The sequence below is a fragment of the Corvus hawaiiensis genome, chromosome 16, assembly GCF_020740725.1.
Source record: "Corvus hawaiiensis isolate bCorHaw1 chromosome 16, bCorHaw1.pri.cur, whole genome shotgun sequence".
Classification (NCBI taxonomy): Eukaryota; Metazoa; Chordata; class Aves; order Passeriformes; family Corvidae; genus Corvus; species Corvus hawaiiensis.
The window spans coordinates 14,700,402-14,721,330 of record NC_063228.1 but is presented as its reverse complement, the minus strand read 5'-3'; the positions used below and the strand labels follow the sequence as shown (position 1 = coordinate 14,721,330).

The following is a 20,929-nucleotide window of genomic DNA, read 5'->3' as shown; positions in this document are numbered from 1 at the left end:
CATTTCAATTTGGGGCTCCTCCATCCCTAAAGAGAGAGCAGCACTGCTTGGACTGTGCCTGGACCAGCCCCGAGGCAGGAGAAGCCATCCAGCTCTTTTTAAAATTTATTTGGTTAGTTTTTATGTTTTAAAAACACAGAAGGAGTGGAAAAGGCATGGAGCTGAACAGCAGTTTGGGGAGATGAAGGGAACAGGATTTTTGAAGATAATTTGTTACCACATGGTTTATCTCTCAATTTTTATTACAAGCAGGCACTGAAATGCCTGTTCTCCAAGCCTCCTGCACTGCTCCAGCCCCTTCAATCCCACATTCAAATATTCATCACATTTAATTGCTTCATTCCCGTTTTGCAGCGTTTGGGTTTTGCCCTCAGGGTGAGTCTGAGCCTCACGCCAACCCAGCAGCTGGCTGTGCTTCCCCTCATATCCCTTCCCTCTGTTCCCATCTTCTTTATTGCTCCTGCCACAAACCGAGCTGTAACTCATTGGGAATGCCACGGAGAAACGAGCATTTTACTGCCCTGCCACCTCATGCAAAGCAGTGTGATGAAAAGGGTTAAACTGTGTTTTAGAAGCCAAATAAAAAGTTTTGTCCACAAAGCCCCCACGTCTCCCAAGTTCCTTGGTGAGGAATTTGCTTATTTAGCAAGCTGTAAAAACCCAGCAGGTAAAAATTCCTGAGAACAAATTCCTGTGGAAAGTACAAGTGGGGATAATTAATCAGATAAACCCCGCAGAGCCCGGGGACAGGGAGCTCTTCCCGGGATGGGTCTGTGTCCTCCTCCGCCTGCCTCAGCGTGGGGTGGGACACAGGCACCCCCAGCCTGCTGTCCCGGGGATGGAGGGTGCTCAGCTGGGGCTGCCATCCCACCCCATCCCACACCCCTGTGCTGGACACACTGCTCAGGGCCACCCAGGGTGGCCGTGGTGGCTGAGGGAGTTTTGTGGCTTTGTGGTCACCACCGGTCCTGGCCAGGTCTTCCTGCCTCCACTCCTGCTCTGCTGCACACCCTGCTGGGATCCATCTGGGACTATGCCGGGGTTTTGGCACTGACTGTATCCCTGGGAATGGCTTCCCGATTCCCTTTGAAGGGTGGCTGCTCCCAGCCCGAGACTGAGCAAGGCCCCGGGGACAGCGCGCCGAGCAGATCCCCGAAGGACACAGGGATGGGGAGCACAGCAAGACTAAGCTTCAGACAGGCTTTGTGGGTCAAGAGTACTTGAAAGGAGCCCTGGAAATTCATCCCAGTGTCCCAACCACCCCTTCCAACAGTTCCAGAGCCACAGGAGCAGTGGGAGCCACAGCAGCTCTCTCCCTCCCCTCCCTTACAGTCAGGGAGAAAGGACTCGTTTAGGCTGTGGCTTCTTTTGAACCTACACTAAGTTCAGTGTGTCCCAACCTTCTTCCCAGACCTCCAATCCATGCAGACAACACAGCAGGATGTCCTGACCTGCCCCTCTGTGCCTCTCCCTGCTCTCAGCATCCCACAATTTTGTGGGACACCAGCAGAAGTGCAGGTGGTGGTGGAGGAGGATGATGGAGCCTGAGTTCCCATGGGCAAGGTCTCTTCCTGAGGGGTCTGTCCCTCACCAGGAGCTCCTGTGGGGATCCATCAGGAGCCACATGGATTCGTGACTGGCCCCTTGGTCCAACATTGTGGTGGGATTTTATTTAGTGAGGCAGGAGGGTCCTGTGAGCCAAGCACGGTGTCCTCTTCTTCCAGGAAGCACAGGGTGCAGTGGGATGCAAATCCAGAAGCCATTAGGGGCTCCCCAGGCCTGGGCACACTCATCCTCTTCCCTTTGTTTCCAGGTTCCTGCTCCACTCTGCTCAGCCCATTAGCCAAGGCATTAAATTTTAACATTTTTTGTTGCTCCTGCAGCATGTTCCTGGTGAGTGGGTGCCTGGCTGGGTGCCAGGGCCCTGACGCCAGGGGACCGGGGGGCCTGGGGTCTGGCTGTGGTGGGGGGACCCCCCTGATCCCATGGACTCCCTCAGTGCAATGCCTGTGGGATGCTGATGCTTCTCCCAGCACCCAAGGACCAGCATGGGAAGAGGATCACTGCAAACACCCTGCACAGCCCCAGTGGAGCCAGGCTGGGAGATCTGGGGGTGCTCACCTGGAGAATGGAAGGCTTCAGGGACACCTCAGAGCTCCTTGCAGAGTCTAAAGAGGCTCCAGGAGAGCTGGAGAGGGACTTGGGACAAGGCATGGAGGGACAGGACACAGGGAATGGCTTCCCAGTGCCAGAGGGCAGGGCTGGATGGGAGATTGGGAAGGAATTGTTCCCTGGGAGGGTGGGCAGGCCCTGGCACAGGGTGCCCAGAGCAGCTGGGGCTGCCCCTGGATCCCTGGCAGTGTCCAAGGTCAGGCTGGACATTGGGGCTTGGAGCAGCCTGGGCTAGTGGAAGGTGTCCCTGCCCGTGGCAGGGGATGGAACAAGATGGTTTTGAAGGTTTCTTCCAACCCAAACCACTCTGGGACTCCAAGATTCCATGAGATAAAATTGGGATCATAAGGCTCTCCTGGGGGGACAGGACCCAGAGCAGCACAGCCAGGAGCTTTGTGGCCATCAGGAATTAAAAAGCCATCGATTTTTGCCATTAGTGGGGGTGTGGCTGGAGCAGACGCCACAGGCAGAGCCACTCACTGAATAATTCAGGGCGAGAGATGACGAAGCCCAAGGCCAGGCTGGGGACGCCTCTCCATGTTCTCCTGCTCCAGCTTCCCAAGGACGTGGCTTTTGCTCCTATCCCAGGACACTGGGTGTGGGCTGGGGCGAGGGACCAGGATTCGGTCTCAAGGACCTGGGGGACGTGTGTTGGTCCCTGAGCCAGTCCCAGGGGATGGGGAGCAGTGATGTGTCAGGTTTGGCGGCTCCTGGCGCAGCGTGGCCTGATGTATCTCCCTGGAGCAGCTGGACACTGCCTGCAGCAATGGTCCCTCTGGGGGCAGGGACACTCATCGTGGGGCAAAGGTGCCATTTCTGGGGCAGGGACACTGTTGTGGGGCAGGGACACCCCTACAAGTCACCCTGGTGCTCCTGTCTCCCCGTGCCCGTGGGCAGCAGCCGCCGGGATGGCTCCCACGCCCCCTTCCCCACCATCAGCAGGCACGGGGCACACACGAGCCCCCAGGCCAAGAGATTTCCCCCCGATTGTGCCATGTCCCCTGTGCCAAGGGCTGGCCAGAGCCTGGGGGTGTCGGACAGAGCCCCGGGAGGCAGAGCAGGGGCTCCTCGGTGACTCGCGGTGCCCCGGGCGGGCGGGCTGAGTTTGCCCGGTCTCAGCCCGTGCTGGCGAGCCCGGAGGCGGCAGCCGACACCGGGAGAGGGCGGCTGGAGCCCGGGCAGGCGGCATTCGAGGAGTTAACTTGCAGCCTCGCCGCGGGAGTCGGGAGCTATTAATACTCGCACGCTGCTTTAGCTGTCAGAGCGAGCGGCTGCTCTGCCGGTGAGACGAGCCCCGCGGAGCCGCCGCTCCACGACGGCACAACTTTCCCCCTCCGTCGGTGTGCTGGGCTTCCGGACCCTGCCGGACCCTTCCAGGCCCTTCCAGACCGCGCTGGATCCTGTCAGACCCTGCCGGACCCCACCCGCTCCAGGGGACACTTCCCCCGCCGCCACACGGACACCGTCCGGTGCCACGGGGCAGCCGCTTCCCACGGCCGCTGAAGCACCGCAGGGCTTGCCCGGTGCCTCGGCCCACCCTGCCGGAGCCCCGGTGCCCGTGATGCCATCCCAGGTCCCTGTTCGCACCCCCTGAGGACTGGCAGTGCCGCCGGCCGGGCAGCGCGATGGGTGCCGGGGTGGCACTGGGCATCGCTGGCCCCAGAGCGAGGGCGACGCGGGACGTGGCACAGCCCGGAGCTGCCTCCGTGCCCGGGGAGCGGCCGCTCCCGGCGCTCAGCCCGGCCGTGTGACAGGCTCCCCGACACCATGGCCCCACGAGGGCCAGCGTGAGCCTCCGGCCACCGCCGGCACCGGCGAGGAAGATGCCAACACCCCTCCGGCACTGCCTGCCCTGCGGTTCCCCTCGCCCGGGCGCGGTGGCCACCGGCCCTGAGCGATGGATTCCTTCTGCTTCGTCTGCTTCCAGAAAGAGGAGCTGCAGCCCCTGCACCTGCACAGGTCAGTGCCGCCACCCCGGGACAGCCCCGGGGGGGACACAGCGCTGCTGGGGACCCACGGTAGGGATGGCACGGGAACAGGGCACCGAGCCGGGCTGGGGACAGGGTCTGGCGCGGGCCGGGCCAAAGTTTCCTCTGGAGCAGTCGCAGCCTCTCCTGGCCAGAGGAGTCCGGAGCCGGTGCTGTGCCGGGGGAGGCTGCGCGCAGAGCACGTGTGTCCGTCCGGGATGGGCTTCCCTGGCAGCAGCTCACCAGGGAGCGCAGCGGGCATCCCGTGCCGTGCCGTGCCGTGCCGTGCCGTGCCGTGCCGTGCCGTGCCGTGCCAGCTCAGCGGTGCTGCTGTGCCCATGAGAGCAGTGCGGCTGTGTGCACCCACGGCCTCCCGGAGCAATCCCAGAACCATCCCAAATCCATCCTGGAGCCATCCCGCCCAGCCCCGCTCACCTGAGCAGGGTCCCTCGGCAGTCTCTGCTCCTCCCTGCCCGGCGGGGGCCGGGGGCCCGGTGCACTTGGGGGCTGCACAAGGAGGGCCACGAGGCTCCCCGAGGCCTGTCCCTCTCGGCAGCAGCACCGGCGCTCGCCTCCCCCTTCCCCGAGATCTCCTCTCCCATCGGCGCTGCTGAGCGGCAGCCAAAGAGAATGTGCTGGTGCCGGAATTAGCCGGGCAGCCGGCAGGGATGCGGGGTGTGAATGCTGGCACATGTTGTGCCCAACTGCTCCTCCGTGGCACTGAGCCACTGCCGGCTCCTGTCCCACGCTGCCAGCCCCGACCAGAGCCCCTGCTGCTCCAGCCAGGAGCCCTCCAGGCGCTGGAGGTCTGGGGGTCTCAGGGCTGTCAGCTGGATCCATCCAGGCAGTCTGTCCTTCCTCCCGGGGCGCTGGAAGCTGTAGGATTTGTTTTGGTGTGAATCATGAGGTTTTGGAGCTCAGTTCCCGTGAGTCACTGCCCAGGTGGGGGGGAACAGGGGTACCAGGAATCGAAGCAGGGGTACCAGGCCTGGGTGTGGGTGCTGCTGTCTGGAGGGGTGCACAGAACTCCCAGGACTCCTGTCCCATGGCCCAACTCAGGGTCAGAGCTGACCAGTGGCATCCAGCCTGTGTCAGGCCACAGGTGCCATGAGTTTGGCATTCTCAGCCAGGGAGGGAGCACCTGGGGTGGCAGTGTGGTGTCCCAGGGTCCTGCGTGGTGGCTGCAGGGACCACCCCTCCCTGCTCGGGGGGGCAGCGAGGGATGGACACCCATGGCTTGTGCGCAGAGGCTTCTCCCTGTGCTGCCCTGCTTCAAGGTGGGCTGCACTGGGGTGTGGGTGTGTGTCCCGGTCCCTGAACACCCCCTTGGTTGTCACCAGCTTGTCCCTGAGCCTGTTCCCATCCCGTGGGGACACAGCTGCCATTGCCTGCCACCTCCAGCACAGCCTCACCGGGGTGGGCTCCCCCGGGGTGACAGGAGGTGCTGTCGCCCGGCCCTGGTCCTGCCCCCTGGTCCTGCCCCCTGGTCCAGGGGCAGTGCGTGGGCCCCACGCGTGGCTGCTGTGGCAGCGTGTCTGTCCCCCATGTCTGTCCCCACGTGTTTGTCCCTTCATGTCTGTCCCCCGTGTCTGTCCCCACGTCTCCTCCCTGTGTCTCTCCCCTCCGCCTGTCCTCCCGTGTCTGTCCCCACGTCTTTTCCCCTGTGTCAGTCCCCCGTCTCTCCCCTGCCGTGTCCGTCTCCCTGTGTCTGTCCCCGTTCCGGTCCCCGCGTGTCTGTCCCCCCGTGCCCGTCCCCGCAGCCTCTAGATGGTGCCAGGAGAACGGGCAGCGAGCGGAGGCGGCGGGCGGGCGGTGCCGCGCGGTTTGGGGTACCGGAGTACAGGGGTGCCAGGGAGGGCTCCGTGGCTCCCCCCGTGCCCCCAGTTCAGTCCCTCCTTCCCCTCGAAGAAACGCGTTCTGCTTCTTTTCCCAAGCAGCCCGTCCCAAAAAGCCCCCTCCCGTCCCCTTCCATCCCAGCAGCTGCTCAACAGCCGTCATTGTGCTCCGGGTCAACACCGTTCCCAAGATCCCAAATGCGGCCGGTCCTGCCCCAGCCCGGGCCGGGGGATCCATCCTTAGGGCGCTGTGCCCCCGCCCTGCTCGGTCCATCCCAGCGCCCGGGAGCACTGGACGGGCTCTGGGCCGGGGGCAGCAGCCCGAGGGTCGCTGACAGGGGCTTGGCGTGTGCCACCACCAGCGGGGCTATCCCACGGCTCCCGGGCTGCGTCCCCTCCCTGACCTTGCGAGCAGCCCCCGGGAATCTCCTCCCGGCTGTCACCGCATGGGATGGCAGCACGCCCGCGGGGGGACACCGAGCTGGGGGCTCTGAGCCCCTCGCCCAGCGCTCCGAGAAGCAGCTCCCACCACCCCCTTCCCCCTGGGAATCCCCGTGGATGGGCGCTGTCCCCAGGGACCGAGGGGACACCCGGCGCCCCCGACGCGGGCGGTGCCCCCCGGGCTGGGGCGGGGGGTGCTGGCCCCGCAGGCGGGACACGCCGGAGCCCCGCGGGATGAGCGGGTCCCCTCCGCCCGTGCTGCGGCTCCCGGCGTGCTCCGCTCGCTCCTTCCCTCCCTCCTTTCCCTCTGCTGCTCCTTCCCTCCCTCCTTCCCTCCGCTGCTCCTTCCCTCCCTCTTCCCTCCGCTGCTCCTTCCCAGCATCCCCGCAGCAGCCCCGGCAGGTTTGGCTCCTGTGACAGGCGGCGGGTGGCCCTGGGAGCCCGGCCCGCGGCCGTGCGGGGCTCAGCCCCTCGCCTCCCGCTCTGACCGAGCGATGCCGAAGGGACCAGCGACCTTCTCGCTGAGTTCCGAGGGGATTTGGCTCGCTGCGAATATTTTGGGCTTTCCGGGCCATTTCTCGCTGCCCACCCTGTCCGAGCACATCCCGTGGCACGAGCCGGATATTCCCTTTCCGAGCACAAATCCCAGGGGCACTCGTGGTCCCTCGGGGAGGCGGAGGCTCTTCGCACGGTTTGGGATTGCACGAGGTGATAAACATGTTTGATCTGGCTCCTTTCATCTCGTTAATCTTAATTAGTTATTAATATTCTGGGAGCGCTTTGAAGACCACGAGCTCGGTGCCGGCGCTCCCTGGTACGACTGGTGTTACTATGGCTCGGCGTATGTGTGACCCACGTGCTGCCACGGGGCACAGATGCCCCAGAGGGACCTGAGGAGCCCCACGGAGCCCCATGGAACCCCCCGGAGTCACATGGAGCCCTGCTGAGCCCCACGGAGGCCTGGCGAGCTCTGAGGAGCCCCGTGGAGCCCCACAGGTCCTTATAGAGCCCCACAGATCCCCACAGAGCCACGTGGACTCCCACAGAAGCTCAAGGAGCCCTGTTGAGCCCCACGGAGCTCCACACAGCCCCGCTGAGCCCCGTGGAGCCCACAGAGCCCCACGGAGCCCTACTGAGTTCCACAGAGCCCCAAGGAGTCCCAAAGAGCCCTGCTGAGCCCTACAAAGTCCCATGACGACCTGCTGATCCCCATGGAGCCCTGATGAGTCCCACAGAGCCCCATGGAGCCCCACAGAGCCCCACAAAGTCCTGCCAAGCCCCACGGAGTCCCACAGAATCCCACAAAGCCCTGCCAGGCCCAGCTGGTCCCAGCACCAGCTCAGCCCCTGTGTGCCCCGGGCACAGCACAGCCCTGTCCTCAAGCAGCAGGGTGGTGACACCGGGAGCTGACCCACGTGTGGGCCGTGTGACACTGTCCCTGCAGCCCCCCCACGGTCCCTGGGCTGGCTCCCCGGGCACCAGCACCTCCCGCCTGACCTAGAAACAGCCCCGAGCTATAAATAGGGAGAGAGTTGACAGAGAGCTCAGAGGAGCCGCTCAGAACGCCGCGAGCGGGAGGCTGCGGGAGCCAGGATGGCCTGGCAAGGACAGGCAGGGGACACGGGGCGAAGAGAGGGGCCGTGGGAAGGGGCGAGGCTGGACCCACCCCATCCCTGGTGGCCCATGGAGCGGGGCATGAAAGGAAGGCGGCCGTGGCTTTCCCTGGCCTGTGGCTGCTGCTGCGGGGACACAGGGAGCACCTCAGCTCTGCCCATCTCCCACAGTTTTCCTCTTTCCCACACCTTCACTCCTCAGATGCTTTCCTGCCCTGTGCCAGCCCGTCCCAGCCCCACGGCAGCCGCTCCGGGCACCGCCAGCTCCCACCCAGCCCAGCCCGGCTGGCTGGCTCACTGCGCTCCAGCATTTCTCCTCCCAGCGCCATTCCCATGCCTCCAGCCCGGTGGGAATCATCCACACTTGGAGCATCCCAGCCGCAGGAGCCGGGAGCTGTGGCAGGAACCGAGGAGCGGAGGGGGATGGAGGGGACCGGCCCCGGGAGCCGCAGCCGCCCCTCCCGCGGCCCTGAGCGGGGCTGGCGGTGCCCCGTGAGCGGCTGCCGGGCGGGCAGAGGGTGACAGTGGCACAGCCGATGCCGGCACAAATGAAAGCGGAGCGTCGGAGTGTGATTCAGCCTCTTGCCTTAAAGTCATTCATGAAAAGACTTAATTGCTCTGCATCCTCAGCGCGAGCGGAGCAGAGCCATCCGTGAGTCAGTGCCGATGGCTCCCCGGCCCTCCCCGGTTTGTGGGGCCTCAGGGGGCAGTGGGACGGCCCCGGTCCCAGCGGAGAGGGCACAGCTGGTGTGTGGGAACAGTCCGTTGTCACCCTCGGAGGGTGGGGCAGCCCCACGACTGTGGGTCCCTTTAACGTGGCATCGCGGGAGCAAAGGGACCTGGCACCCAGCTGAGGGACCAGGAAGCCCCAAAGCAAATCCTGGCCTATGTTAAACATCCCTGCTTAGCCTTGGTGGGCACAGAAGCAAATCCGGGAAGACGAGGTGTGTCCAGGGATGCTCCAAGGGGGAGCACAATGCGAACGCCTCGCCTTCCTCCGGGAGAGCTGTCACTGTTCCCCAGGCTGGAGGTGCCTGGGAGCTCCTGGTGCCCAGCTCTGGCATCATTTGCCGAAAGTGTTGCCAAATTTAAGGCACCTGAAAGGAAGCCCCCGGGATGTCTCTGCCTCATCTGGCATTCCCTGGCTTGGCTTGAATGTTCCCACCGTCCATGAGCCACGGGGGAAGCCACGTGTCCTGCACACATTGAGGAGCAGCATTTTGGGGGGCCGTCTGTGCCATGGTGGGCATCACTTGTGCCATGGTGGCACAGGGTGCCCAGAGAAGCTGTGACTGCCCCTGGATCTCTGGAAGTGTCCAAGGCCAGGCTGGACATCGGGGCTTAGAGCAACCTGGGCTAGTGGAAGGTGTCCCATGGCAAGGGTTGGAACAAGATGATCCTGAAGGTCCCTTCTAACCCAAACCATTCCCTGACCCAGGGTGGGCATCACCCACACCGGGGGGGGGGGGGGCATCACCCGTGCCAAAGGAGAGGGAACAGAGTCTCGGAGGAGCTCAAGGGCAGCGGGGCCCAGGGAAGCAGCGGGCAGCAGGACAGGGTCCTGTGCTTGGGCATTCCGGCTGCACAGCGCGGGTGACCCCCAGATGCTCCAAGCTGGAACTGTCGGGGTGCTCGGGTGGGGTAGGGTGTGAAGCCGCCCGCTGCGGAGCACGGCTCCCATCCCCATTGTCCCCAGCGCCGTGGGCTGCTCCGAGCCGAACCCGCGGGAGCGGAGCTCCGCAACCGGCGGGGAGGGGGCGGCTCAGCCCCGACCCCCCTTTCCTGGGCTGCTCCCGCACCGACTCCCCCCGGCTACATCGGGGGGGCGGGGACAAGCAGCGCTCCGCATCCCGCATCGCTCATTCCGCATCCCCCCATCCCCGCGGGGCCGGCGGCGGAGCCCCCCCGCGCCTCCCGCTCCTCCCGCTCCGCGCTCCCTCCCCGGGGCGGCGCCGGTGCCGGTGCGGGCGGAGCGCGGCGCGGGGCGGGCGCTGCCGGGGGCTGCGGGGGGCGCCGCGCTCCGCTCCCTCCGCTCCCTCCGCTCCGCTCCCTCCGCTCCGCTCCTCCGGCGGCGGCGGGGCCGCGGCATGAGGAGCCCGGCGGGGCGGGCGGAGCGCGGCGGCGGCGGCGGCTCCTCTCCCGGCGGGGACGGGGCGCGGCGGCGGCTCGCCCCTCCGGTAAGGTGGCGGTGCGGGCACAAGGGTGCGGGGATGAGGATACGGGGATGGGGGTGCGGGCACGGGGGTGCGGGGGGCGCTGCCCGCCCGGTACCGAGGCCGCCCTTTGTTTGCCCGCACGGCGCGGGGAGGGGACAAAACCCCCATCCCGGTACAACCGGCGCTCCGGGCTGAATGGAGCGGGGTGGGCACCGCGCGGTGCGGGCGCTGCCCCCGGGATCGGTCGCCCCCCCGCCCCGGGTCCCTTCTGCGGCCGGTGGCACCTGCGCCCCGGGCGGCCCCGGTACGGCGGGGGGGCGAGGGGGAGGGACGGGGACGGAGGGGCGTGAGTGACACTGAGCGGAGCTGGGGCCGCGGGGCTGCTCCCCGGGGGCTCCCGGCGGGTTTCGGGGGTCTGGAAGGGTGCGCTGAGCTGGAAGGCAGCTGGGAACAGGGGAAGGGGCGAGCAGGGAGAGGCGGCCTCGGGGGCAGCTCAGGCCGTGTCCCCTCGTGTCCCCTCATTGTGTCCCCTTGTGTCTCCTCATCACCTCCCCATCTCATCTCCCCTTGTTTCCCCTCATGTTCCCTCACCTCCCCTTGTCTTCCCTCACCAGCTTCCTGTCCTCCCTATTACCTCCCCTCATGTCCCCTCATGTCCTCCTGTCATCTCCCCTCATGCCCCGTCCATCATCTCCCCTCGTTTCTCCTCATTGTCTCTCCTCATCGTGTCCTCTCTTGTCCCCTCATCATCTCCCCGTGTCATCTCCTCTCGTCATCTCTCCTTGTCTCCCCTCGCGTCCCTTCATCACATCCCCTCCTGTCTCCTTGTGTCCCCTCATCACCTCCCCCATCTCCCCTTTCACCTCCCCTGCTGTCCCCTGGCCGCAGGGCCGGCCTCCATCCCACACCGGCGTCTCCCCGGCCGCAGCGGGGAAGGGGGAGCGTGACCCACTTTCCTCCAGGTCCGGCCTCGCTGCCGCCGTGGCCGCGGGCGGGCGACGCCAGCCGGGAGCCCCAGCACAGCTCGGGGACTTGGGGCAGGGTTGCCCGGCCCCAGCACCCCTCTGTCCTGGCATCGGGGTGCTGCCCACGGGGAGGAAAAGGTCGGAGCTGGGTGTCCGCGTGCCGAGCCCCCGACCCGCCCGGTGTCACCGTGCCCTGCCCGGGGTGCTGCGGGAGGAGACCACGGCAGTGGTGGGAGCATCCTCCTTCATGGGAGCATCCCGGTCGGCGGGAGGCTGAGGAGGGGGCGATGCCCGGGCTGCACAGGGCACACAGAGCCCCCGGGAGTGGAGTCAGGGCTGGGTTTTGTGGCAGAGGGACGTGTCCCTGTTGTCTCCAGGAGCGAGCGGGGCCGAGGGCCGGCTGGCCCTGCCGTGGGGTCGGGCAGGTGCCGCTCGGGGCGTTTGTCTTTGCAGATCCCACCCGTGCGGTGCTGCCGGCGCTGGCGGAAGAGTTTTGGGAGGGAGATGATGACAGGCTGATGAAACCAATCAAACAATGAAGTAATCATAAATCCCCGGTGCTGGCGGCAAAGGCGGGAGGAGCTGCAGGCTGGAGGAGCTGAGGTCCTAACAAAGCCATCCTGCTCGGCAGCAAAAAGCCCGGGAGGCCGAAGCACTGAAAGGCAGCCAAGGTCCTGTCATCGGGGCCGATGGACGGAGACAGCCCAGCGTGGATGAGGGAAAATCCTGCTGGCAGCTCTGGGAGAGCAGTGCAGAGGGCACAGAGAACCGTGGCAGGAAGGAGGAGTGGTGGCTCCCCGGGAGCTGCCAGAGAGAGTCCTGGCACTGCTTTGTTTGCTCTTCCCAAATTTGTCTGCGAAACCTGAATCCTGGAACCAAAGGCTGAGGAAGCTTGTCACAGGCTGATGGCCAGGATGGGAGATGGTTCCTGCAGCGGGGGACACTATGGATGGGTGTGACAGGGCCTGACCCTGCCCTGCAGCTGGAACATCTGCACCGAGGGGAGAGCAGCTCCTGCCGACTGGGAGCCCGCGCCTGGCAGGGCGTTCATTGGCTTTGCCGAAGACAATCCTGCTGCTGAGCAGGCTGCTCTGGTCTAAGCAAGGAGCTGGTATGAGAATTGCTGGATAACTTGGAATTTGGTGCCAATTCAGTCCTAAACTGGGGGCACTGGGGAGTCCCAGCTGCTGCGGGTGCTTCGGTGGAGGTTTGGTGCTGGTTCCGGTGGTGTCAGCGGTGCTCCAGCGTTTCCCGGTGCTGTCCCGCTGCTGTGGGGCCAGCTGGACATGGAGACGTGCCCCATCCACAGCCTCTTTGGGGTGGCTGCTCCTCCTGGGCTGTGGGATGCTGGCAGAGTGGCTGTCCCCAAACCACTGCCAGCAGCCAATGTCCCTGTGCCGTGCGTGACCAGCCACCTCCCGGACACACTCGGCTTGTCCTGAGTGGCTTTGGATGGCCCTGGGCTGGCACGGGGGTGCAGGAACCTTTCCCTATGCCTGTCTTGGTGCTTTGGGTGAAGCGGGAGGTGGTGGCCAGCCTGGCTGGAGGCTGCTGCCCGTGGTGGGCACTGGTGGCTCCAAGCCGCAGCGAGATTCCCGTCCTGCCCACCACAGCCACGTTGTCCTCGTTAGGCCAAGGTGCCTTTGCAAGCCCTCCCTGGGCTCCAGCGTGCCACAGCCCCCGGGAAGCACAGCTCATATCTGGTGTGCGGATCCCAGCGGCATGGAAGAGAGGAGAGGATGTCCCTGGAACGGGGTCAGGCAGGAATGGAGGTGGCAGGGGCTGGAAATGGAGTGGGGCGCTGGGAGGCAGCAGCTCAACGTGGGGCACGGCCAAAGCACCACTGGCCCCTCGTCCCAGTGACACCAGGGTGGTGCTGGCATGTGGAGAACTGGGAGAGGGGATGGCTCCGGCAGGGCCCGGGGTGTGACTTTGCTGGCTCAGTGCGTGGTTTAGGAGAAACAGGGCAGGTTTGGAAGCTGGTTGGGGTGTGGAGGGAGGGAGCTCCCTCCTTATGGGTGCCCTGGCCTCCAGCCTGCTGGGCTTGGGTGGGAGTCGGTGTTACCTGCTCTTAGCTGAGGGTTTGGGGATGGCAAAAAGGGAAATCCAAGCTCTGCCAAGTGCAGGGACAGAGCAGTGTGGGCCTGTGCCCATCCCACTGCTGCATTTCACATTTCTCCTCTCTTTAAAGAGGAATCTGGGTCTTGCAGAGCCCCTGCCTTGCACAGATTTTCCCTTCATCTTCCCAATTCCTTGTCCCAGAGCAGCCCATGGTACGAGTCCCAGCCCCTGCCGCTCAACCCTGCACCAGGCTCAGCCCAAACCCTTTTCCTGTAACCTCCCTCAATAACCGGGTTGTTTTTCTGTCAGTCTCTGATGTGGCCAGAGGGATTTTTTCCCCCTTTCCCTCTTAATTTCCAAGCAGCCGCTGCTCCAGCAGCCTCTGCTGCGGGAGCCTGGGGCAACTCTCCCGGGCAGCCTCTGCTCCTCTCAATGAGCTCTTAATGAGTTTGCAATTAGTTATCGGCAGAGCCGATGTGCCCAGGGCTGGGCGTGCGGCGGAGCGGAGCGGGATGTGGAGCGGGATACAGAGCAGGACAAAGCATCCCCCGGCAGGGAAGAGCGCTGGAGCAGGACTGGAGGTGCCAGCCTCAGCTCCTGGCAGGATGCTGGGCTCTGGGTACGGGATAATGTCCTTCCGGGATCTGCTCCACCGTGCTGGGGATGGAGCCGGGAGGTTTGGGAAGAGGAGCGGCAGCTGCCGACGGAGACGAGTGGCTGCCTATAAATACCTGCCAGGGAGCAAGGAAGAGGTGGGTGGATTATCCTCCTCACTCAATGAGATAAACGGTTCTGAAGCTTAAACACAGAACAATTTTAGTCTGAATAGTAGGAGAAATGGCTCAGGATGCGGAGATGACGGCAGGAACCGCCTGTGGTGAGCGGCAGGTCCCGGGGCCACGTGGCAGCAGCTTCACTGCCTCTTTGTCATTCCCGGCATCTTGAGCCGCGGGGGGCTTTGCCAGGACTCAGGCGGGATGCGCATCCTTCCTCCCTGCTTGGGAAAGCTCCTTCAGGAACACCTGAAACACCTGAGCTGGAGAGGGTGGGTTTGGCTTCCTCCGGGCACGGTGCTGACTCCTCTCTTCCAGGGATTTGGGGCGGGAGAGGAGCTGGGGTGCCGGGAAAAGGCCCCGTTTTGGCTCTGGACTGACCCGATCTGGCGCGTGGCCACACAGGTGGTCCTTGCTGTGACTGGCCTGGCTGCAGAAGGATGTGGGACCTCAACCCTGGCCAGGCCAAGCTGGTGGCATCTCCTGCCACACTGGCACTGCTGTCCCTCCGTGTCCGCTATTCCCGCATCCCTGCTGTCCCTGGGAGTGCACAGAGCTGGAACCGCGCTCTCGCCGCCTCCCGCTGCTGCCCCGCTTCGCTGCTCACATCAAACCCAACATGTTTTTAAGAGCCTTTCAATTTTTAATGAAAACTTCTGCGTTTACGCTTTCCTTGGCCTCGGCGCGTCGGTATTTTGGTCGCCGCCGCTGTTCGGCTTCTCCTGGGATCGGCGATGGCTCCGTGTTCCTGTCGGCCCTGACGAGGTGGGGGGTGTTGTTCGGAGCTGGCCATGCCGGCGGCACTGCGGCAGGATCCCGGCACATCCCAATCCCTGGCAGCACATCCCGGTGCCAGCTGTGCCAGCCCACGCCGCAGCACGGGACCGGACTTGGCGGGATCCCTGCTTCCCATGGATGTTCCTCGGTTGCTGGTTGGGAAGGAGACACCTGGAAACCCCAACAGGCTGAGCCAAGGGGAAAAGCAAACAGCCCTTGACTTGGAGAGCCCTTCCACAAGCCGCCAGTCCTCCCTCTCCTCTCTCCCATCCAACCAGCAGGGTTTTTCCTCAAACCCAACCTTCCCGACTTGAATAATTGCATTTCAATGCCGGTTAATTAAGGGACATTGATGAGCGCAATTGTAAATCCAAGCGTAGCCGGAATTCTTCGTGCAGGATGCTGGGGGCTGTTCTCAGCCCTGCCTCCAGCGAGCTGCTGCTGATCCACCTCCACCTCCAGCACCCAGACGCTGAGATGGTGCTCCTCTGCCAGGGGGCCAATGAAACACTATGGAGATGAGCTGCTTCGGAGATCTTATGAGTCAAACTGTTACATTTTTGGAACATCATGATGTTGAAGTTCCTTTTCTATTTTTTCCCCAACTTCCCAGGGAAAAAATATAACTATAATAAGTGAAGAAGCTGAGCTTTGGTTTGGGATGACAGGCGGCTTGGTGGGGGGAAGGAAGGAAGGAGGGAAAGTTGGAGATCCAACTCAGTCTTGTTGAGAAGGAGCTGGGAGGATCCTTGTGTGTGATCCTGGCTGTGGGGTGCTGCAGGCGCTGTGTGGGGTGTCTGGCACCATTTGGGGTGGCTGTCGCAGCCCCTGAATGGGGCTCAGCCCATGGGCACCACCTGGGCTCTCTCTGTCCATCCTCATGCACCTGCAGCCACCCAGTGCCCTCCCCATGACCCTGGCTGCCCAGGGTTTGTGCTCGCGGGGTGATGGAGGGTGAGGCAGTGCCCTGAAGACATCAGAGGAGATGCTGGGGCGGTTCCACTGCTGTGGTGGTGTGGTGGGTGACTCCGAGCTTGGATCTTCTTGTGGGAATGGTCAGAGTGAGGAGAAAACCATCCCTGGTTTGTCAGGAGTGAGGAATGTTGGTGGTGTTGTCCATGTGCTGCTGGCTGGGCTGGCCTCTGCTCTGCTTTGGTGAGATCCTACCTGGAATACTGCATCCAGCTGTTGGTCCCCAGCACAGGAAAGACATGGATATGTTGGAGCAAGTCCAGAGGAGGCCACAATGATGATTATTAGGATGGAACACCTCTGCTACGAGGAAAAGCTGAGAGAATTTGGATTGTTCAGCTTGGAAAAGAGAAGACTCCGGGGAGACCTCAGGGCCCTTCCAGTGCCTCAAGGGGCTTCAGGAGAGCTGGAGAGGGACTTTGGACAAGGGTCTGGAATAGCTTCCCACTGCCAGAGGACAAGGGGGAATGGCTTCCCAGTGCCAGAGGCAGGGCTGGATGGGATATTGGGAAGGAATTGTTCCCTGGGAGGGTGGGCAGGCCCTGGCACAGGGTGCCCAGAGCAGCTGTGGCTGCCCCTGGATCCCTGGCAGTGCCCAAGGCCAGGTTGGACACTGGGGCTTGGAGCAGCCTGGGCTAGTGGAAGGTGTCCCTGCCCATGGAACAAAATTGGCTTTAAGGTTCCTTCCAACCCCAAAGCAGTCTGGGATTCTCCACAGCAGAGTGTCTGGCACCCTGGCTGGGGAAGGCTGGGAGCTGGTGCTGGTGGATGGTTGGAGAGGTACGAGGAGGGATTTGCTGCAGACATTGTGTCCTCCTTGGTGCCCGTGGCATGGCCCTGGCTCTGCTCTGGAGCGCCACTGGCTGGGGTGAGGCTCAGCTCCGGAGGGGCTCGGTATTGGAGCAGACAGGGCTGGCCCTTGGGGTCTCCAGTGGGGACCACAGCAGCAGAGGGGAGCCCCAAAGGGCTTTAGCTCTTGTCCTGCACGGTGGCTGTGAACACACCAGGCCCAAGAAAATGTGTCCATGTGTGTGTCCCTGGCTGTATCCATGTGTGTCCTTGTGTGTGTCCATGTCCCATCTTCCAGTCCCTGTCTCTGCCATGTCCAGAGCCCTCCCTTTGCCCCCGAACACCCACACAGCTGCAGCCCCCGCGGAGGCTGGAGCATCCCCTCCAGAGCCACTGGGCTGGTGGCCCCTGGGGACAGAGGGGTGGCACCCAGTGGGAGCTGCTCAGCACCAGCCTGGCAGCCCAATCCCCCTTTGCAAGGAGCCGTGGCTGCAGCCCTGGGGAAGGGACAGGATGGGATGGGATGGGATGGGATGGGATGGGATGGGATGGGATGGGATGGGATGGGATGGGATGGGAAGGGACGGGATGGGACCAGATGGGACGGAATGGGACACAATGTTTCTGCAGCCCCCACGGAAGCAGTGCAACTCTGCCTTGCAGCGCAACCATGAGCGCGGGCTCGATTGAGCAGGAGCCCTCGCGCAAGCTGGGCTGCTGCGGGGTGCCCCTCATCACCGAGGACATGCAGTCCCTGGCCATCCGCACCCTCTCGGGCACTGACATCACCAAGCACTATGACCTCATCCGCGAGCTCGGCAAGGGCACCTACGGCAAGGTGGACCTGGTGTCCCACAAAAGCACAGGTGAGGGGAACGGGGCGTGTGCCGGGAGCGGAGTGCCCGGTGTGTCCCAGCCGAGGGCTCACTCCTGTCCCCTGCCATCTGCAGGCACCAAGATGGCCCTGAAGTTCGTCAACAAGAGCAAAACGAAGCTGAAGAACTTCCTGCGGGAATTCAGCATCACCAACACGCTCTCCTCCAGCCCCTTCATCATCAAGGTCTTTGACGTGGTCTTCGAGACCGAGGACTGCTACGTCTTCGCTCAGGAGTACGCCCCCGGCGGGGACCTCTTTGACATCATCCCGCCTCAGGTGGGACCCCTGGCACCTCCCGTGGGAGCCTTTGTGGGGTGTGGGGCTCAGGGGTGCTGGGCAAAGCTGCCCCTGTGGGGGAGGGGGGGCAGGTGTGGGGACTGGGCACCTCTATCTGGGCTAGGCTTGACCACAAGCACCTACAAACAAGTGTGGGACCCAGCACCCATCCCCTGGGTGGCCTAAGATCCAGAACCTATCCCTAGGATGGCCTGAGACCCATCACCCTTCTCCTGGGGAAGCTGTGGCTGCCGCATCCCTGGCAGTGTCCAGGGCCAGGTTGGACAGGGCTTGGAGAACCTGGGACAGTGGAAGGTGTCCCTGCCCACGGCAGGGGGCGGAACTGGATGATCCTTAAGGTCCCTTCCAACCCAAACCAGCCTATGGGGAGCCTGAGACCCACCCCCCATCCCTTGGGTAGCCCAGGACCCACCACCATCCCCTGCCTCAGGGCACCCAGATAAAAGCACCCATGACCATGGGGCCACAGAAGTGTGGGTGCCCGGGCCGGGTGGGACCCCACGGGGCTCGGTAGCGGGTGGCTGACGCCGTGTCCCCCCCGCAGGTGGGGCTCCCCGAGGAGCTGGTGAAGCGCTGCGTGCAGCAGCTGGGCCTGGCCCTCGACTACATGCACAGCAAGAGCCTGGTGCACCGGGACATCAAGCCGGAGAACGTGCTGCTCTTCGACCGCGACTGCCGCCGCGTCAAACTGGCCGACTTCGGCATGACCCGCAAGGTGGGCTGCCGGGTCAAGCGCATCAGCGGCACCATCCCCTACACGGCGCCCGAGGTGTGCCAGGCCGGCCGGGCCGAGGGCTTCGCCGTGGACACCAGCATCGACGTCTGGGCTTTCGGGGTGCTCATCTTCTGCGTCCTCACCGGGAACTTCCCCTGGGAGGCGGCGGTGGCGTCCGACGCCTTCTTCGAGGAGTTCGTGCGGTGGCAGAAGGGGCGGCTGGCGGGGCTGCCCTCGCAGTGGCGGCGCTTCACGGACAGCGCCCTGCGCATGTTCCAGCGCCTGCTGGCCCTCGACCCTGAGAAGCGCTGCCCTGTCAAGGAGGTTTTCTACTTCATCAAGTGCGACCTCATGGCTGAGGTGCGGTGCCGGCCCTCCTACCGCTCCCGCAAGCACGCCAGGGACAAGCTCCCGGCCGGCTCCCACTGCCACGAGGCCACCGGCTCCTGCACCCCCGCCCCGCTCAAGAGGACCGTCCTGACCGAGGGGAGCGGAGCGCGCGGTCCCGAGCCCGGTGCAGCCGCCCCGGGCACGGCGAGCAGGACAGACGGACGGCAGGACAAGGGCAAGGGGCAGATGGTCCTGGCCACAGCAATAGAGATCTGCGTGTGACGGCGGCGTGTGGCATCTGCACGACCCGCCCCGTCCCCCCGCCCTGGGGACAGGGATGGGGGGAGCACATCGTGGTGGTGGCACGAGCTGGGACCGGGCTCTGGGTCTCCCAAAGGAAAAAAAAAAAAAGGAAAAGAAACACAATGGAAGAGGAAAAGGACAGAACTGGTTGCGCTCTGTAGCGCTGAGGATGCCGATCCCCCCGTGCCGCCTGGGCAAGGCCAGTGGCCGGAGCCCAGCCGAGGGCACCGCTCGCTGCTGGGGAGGCTGGGGGCACCCACAGCCCTGCCACGGCTGTGCTGCCCCCTCCAAGGCTCCCCCCAGGGTGGCACGGGCAGGGGTGTCCCAGCACGGGGAGGAAGAGGCAGGGACAGTGGGTAGTGGGTGGCCCACTGGCTCTGCCCCCACCCCGTGCTCGACCCCTGTCCGGGGAGCAGGAAGGCCGATGACCCTGCACCGTGGAGGAGGCCTTTGGGGAGGTTTGGGTGGGTGGTGATTTGCCCTCTTCAGCTGGTCCCTGCCGCACTGCTGGGGACTGGGAAGGGACGGGGAGGCGGGCGCCGGGCTGGTGACAGGGAGCCGGCAGCCTCCCGGACCCCCGGCAGCCCCGGCTGCCTCCCTGTCGTGGGAGGTGCTGGCAGCCATTGATGTAGCAAGTGTCCCTGTCTGTGTGTCATTGTGTGTCCCAGCCACTGCCACTGGCAGCCCCTGTCCCCTGCCCTGCCCCACACGGCTCAGGCCCTGCCGGAGGGATGGGTGCCCTCTGGCCAGAGCTGCGCTCCGGGCTGCGGTCAGTGGGCGCGGTGCCGGCCATCCAGCAGGTTGGATGCTCAGGCCGGGCTGGCTCTGCCGTGCTGGCGTCCCCGTGTCCCCTCTGCAGACTCTTTGTACCCAGGGACTGGAGGAGGTGGCGGTGGTGCACCCCAGGCTGGCCTGCACACCCCGGGAGCAGGGGAGGGGGCCCCGAGTGGCCTCCCGTGGGCCCGCCTGCTTCCCTGTGCTGTCCCCATCACCCCTCCTTGCTGTCACCCCTTCCCCAGACCTGTCACCCTCCCCTGGGGCTGGCGGGGAAGAGGCAGCGGGACAGACCCTGCCGGGGCTGGCTGCAGCGAGGCAGGGCGTGGTGGCAGGAGCCACTGGTGGCCCCTTACCGACAAGGTCCTGGGGTGTGCGCGGAGGTCACACCTTCCCTCCTGGATTTGGGCACCCAGCAGAGCGGGGAGCTCACCCCGCCGCCGCGGCGGGGAGGCTGTGGGGGCACCCCAAGGCAGGAGCACCCTGCTGTGGTTCGGGCTTCCCTCCCATGAGGTGGGTGCCGCGGGGCCGCCCCGGTGCCCCAATTCCCCACAAAGGGCTATAACGCTTTCCAGCAGCAGCAGCAGCAGCAGTTTACAGAGCAGGGGCCGCCCCCGCCCCCGCCGTGCCCCCGTCCCTGGCACCCCCCGGGCCCGGCGTTAGACGTAGCATTGCCCCACGTAGAGAGCTAGGCACCGGTTTTACTCCTTTTTGCCTTAGGTCCCTCGATGTCCTCGATCTTTCGTGCAATAATGTAGATAAGGGATCCCGGCCGCCCCGGGAGGGCTCGGTGGCACCTCTCTGGGAGGGCTTGGTGGCACCGCCCGGGGTGTGTCCCAGGGGGTGCCCGGTGTGATTTCTGTCCCCGTCGAGGTCGCTGTGTCCGTAGGTTGTCAGGTTTTTATTTCCAGTTCCCTCATCTGTCGGGTTTCGGACCTTCTTCCCGTAGGAGAGGCTGTAGTGTCACAGACGTTACCTCAGTTTGTCACTGTTGAAAAGGATTAAAAAAAACCACAACTGAAACCATAAAAAATGACAAAATACATAGTTATAAAAGCAACAAAAAATTTCTCAATGGCGGTGAAGACTTTTTTTTTTATTAAATGAAGGAA

The 20,929-nt window shown here is 64.2% G+C and overlaps 1 protein-coding gene across 4 annotated transcripts; it reads left to right on the top strand.

The window, feature by feature from the left end:
* Positions 1-3,415: 3,415 nt before the first annotated feature.
* SBK1 (SH3 domain binding kinase 1) lies at positions 3,416-20,888 on the top strand. 4 transcript variants are annotated; one of them, XM_048320811.1, is made up of 4 exons: positions 3,416-4,131; positions 17,185-17,387; positions 17,472-17,674; positions 18,240-20,888. In XM_048320811.1, the coding sequence occupies exons 1-4, from the start codon at positions 4,070-4,072 to the stop codon at positions 19,020-19,022; spliced, it is 1,251 nt and encodes a 416-aa protein (XP_048176768.1). In that variant the 5' UTR covers positions 3,416-4,069; the 3' UTR covers positions 19,023-20,888. The 4 variants fall into 4 exon arrangements, with proteins under 4 accessions (XP_048176768.1, XP_048176767.1, XP_048176770.1 ...); XM_048320810.1 differs by having other exon boundaries at positions 17,152-17,387; XM_048320813.1 differs by lacking the exon at positions 3,416-4,131 and adding an exon at positions 10,174-10,205.
* Positions 20,889-20,929: the final 41 nt, after the last annotated feature.

Coding starts and splice junctions, on each gene's coding strand:
- SBK1 (XM_048320810.1), top strand. CDS start 4,070: ATGGATTCCTTCTGCTTCGTCTGCTTCCAGAAAGAGGAGCTGCAGCCC. Junction 4,132..17,151: donor CAGCCCCTGCACCTGCACAG/GTCAGTGCCGCC, acceptor ATGTTTCTGCAG/CCCCCACGGAAGCAGTGCAA. Junction 17,675..18,239: donor TTGACATCATCCCGCCTCAG/GTGGGACCCCTG, acceptor TCCCCCCCGCAG/GTGGGGCTCCCCGAGGAGCT.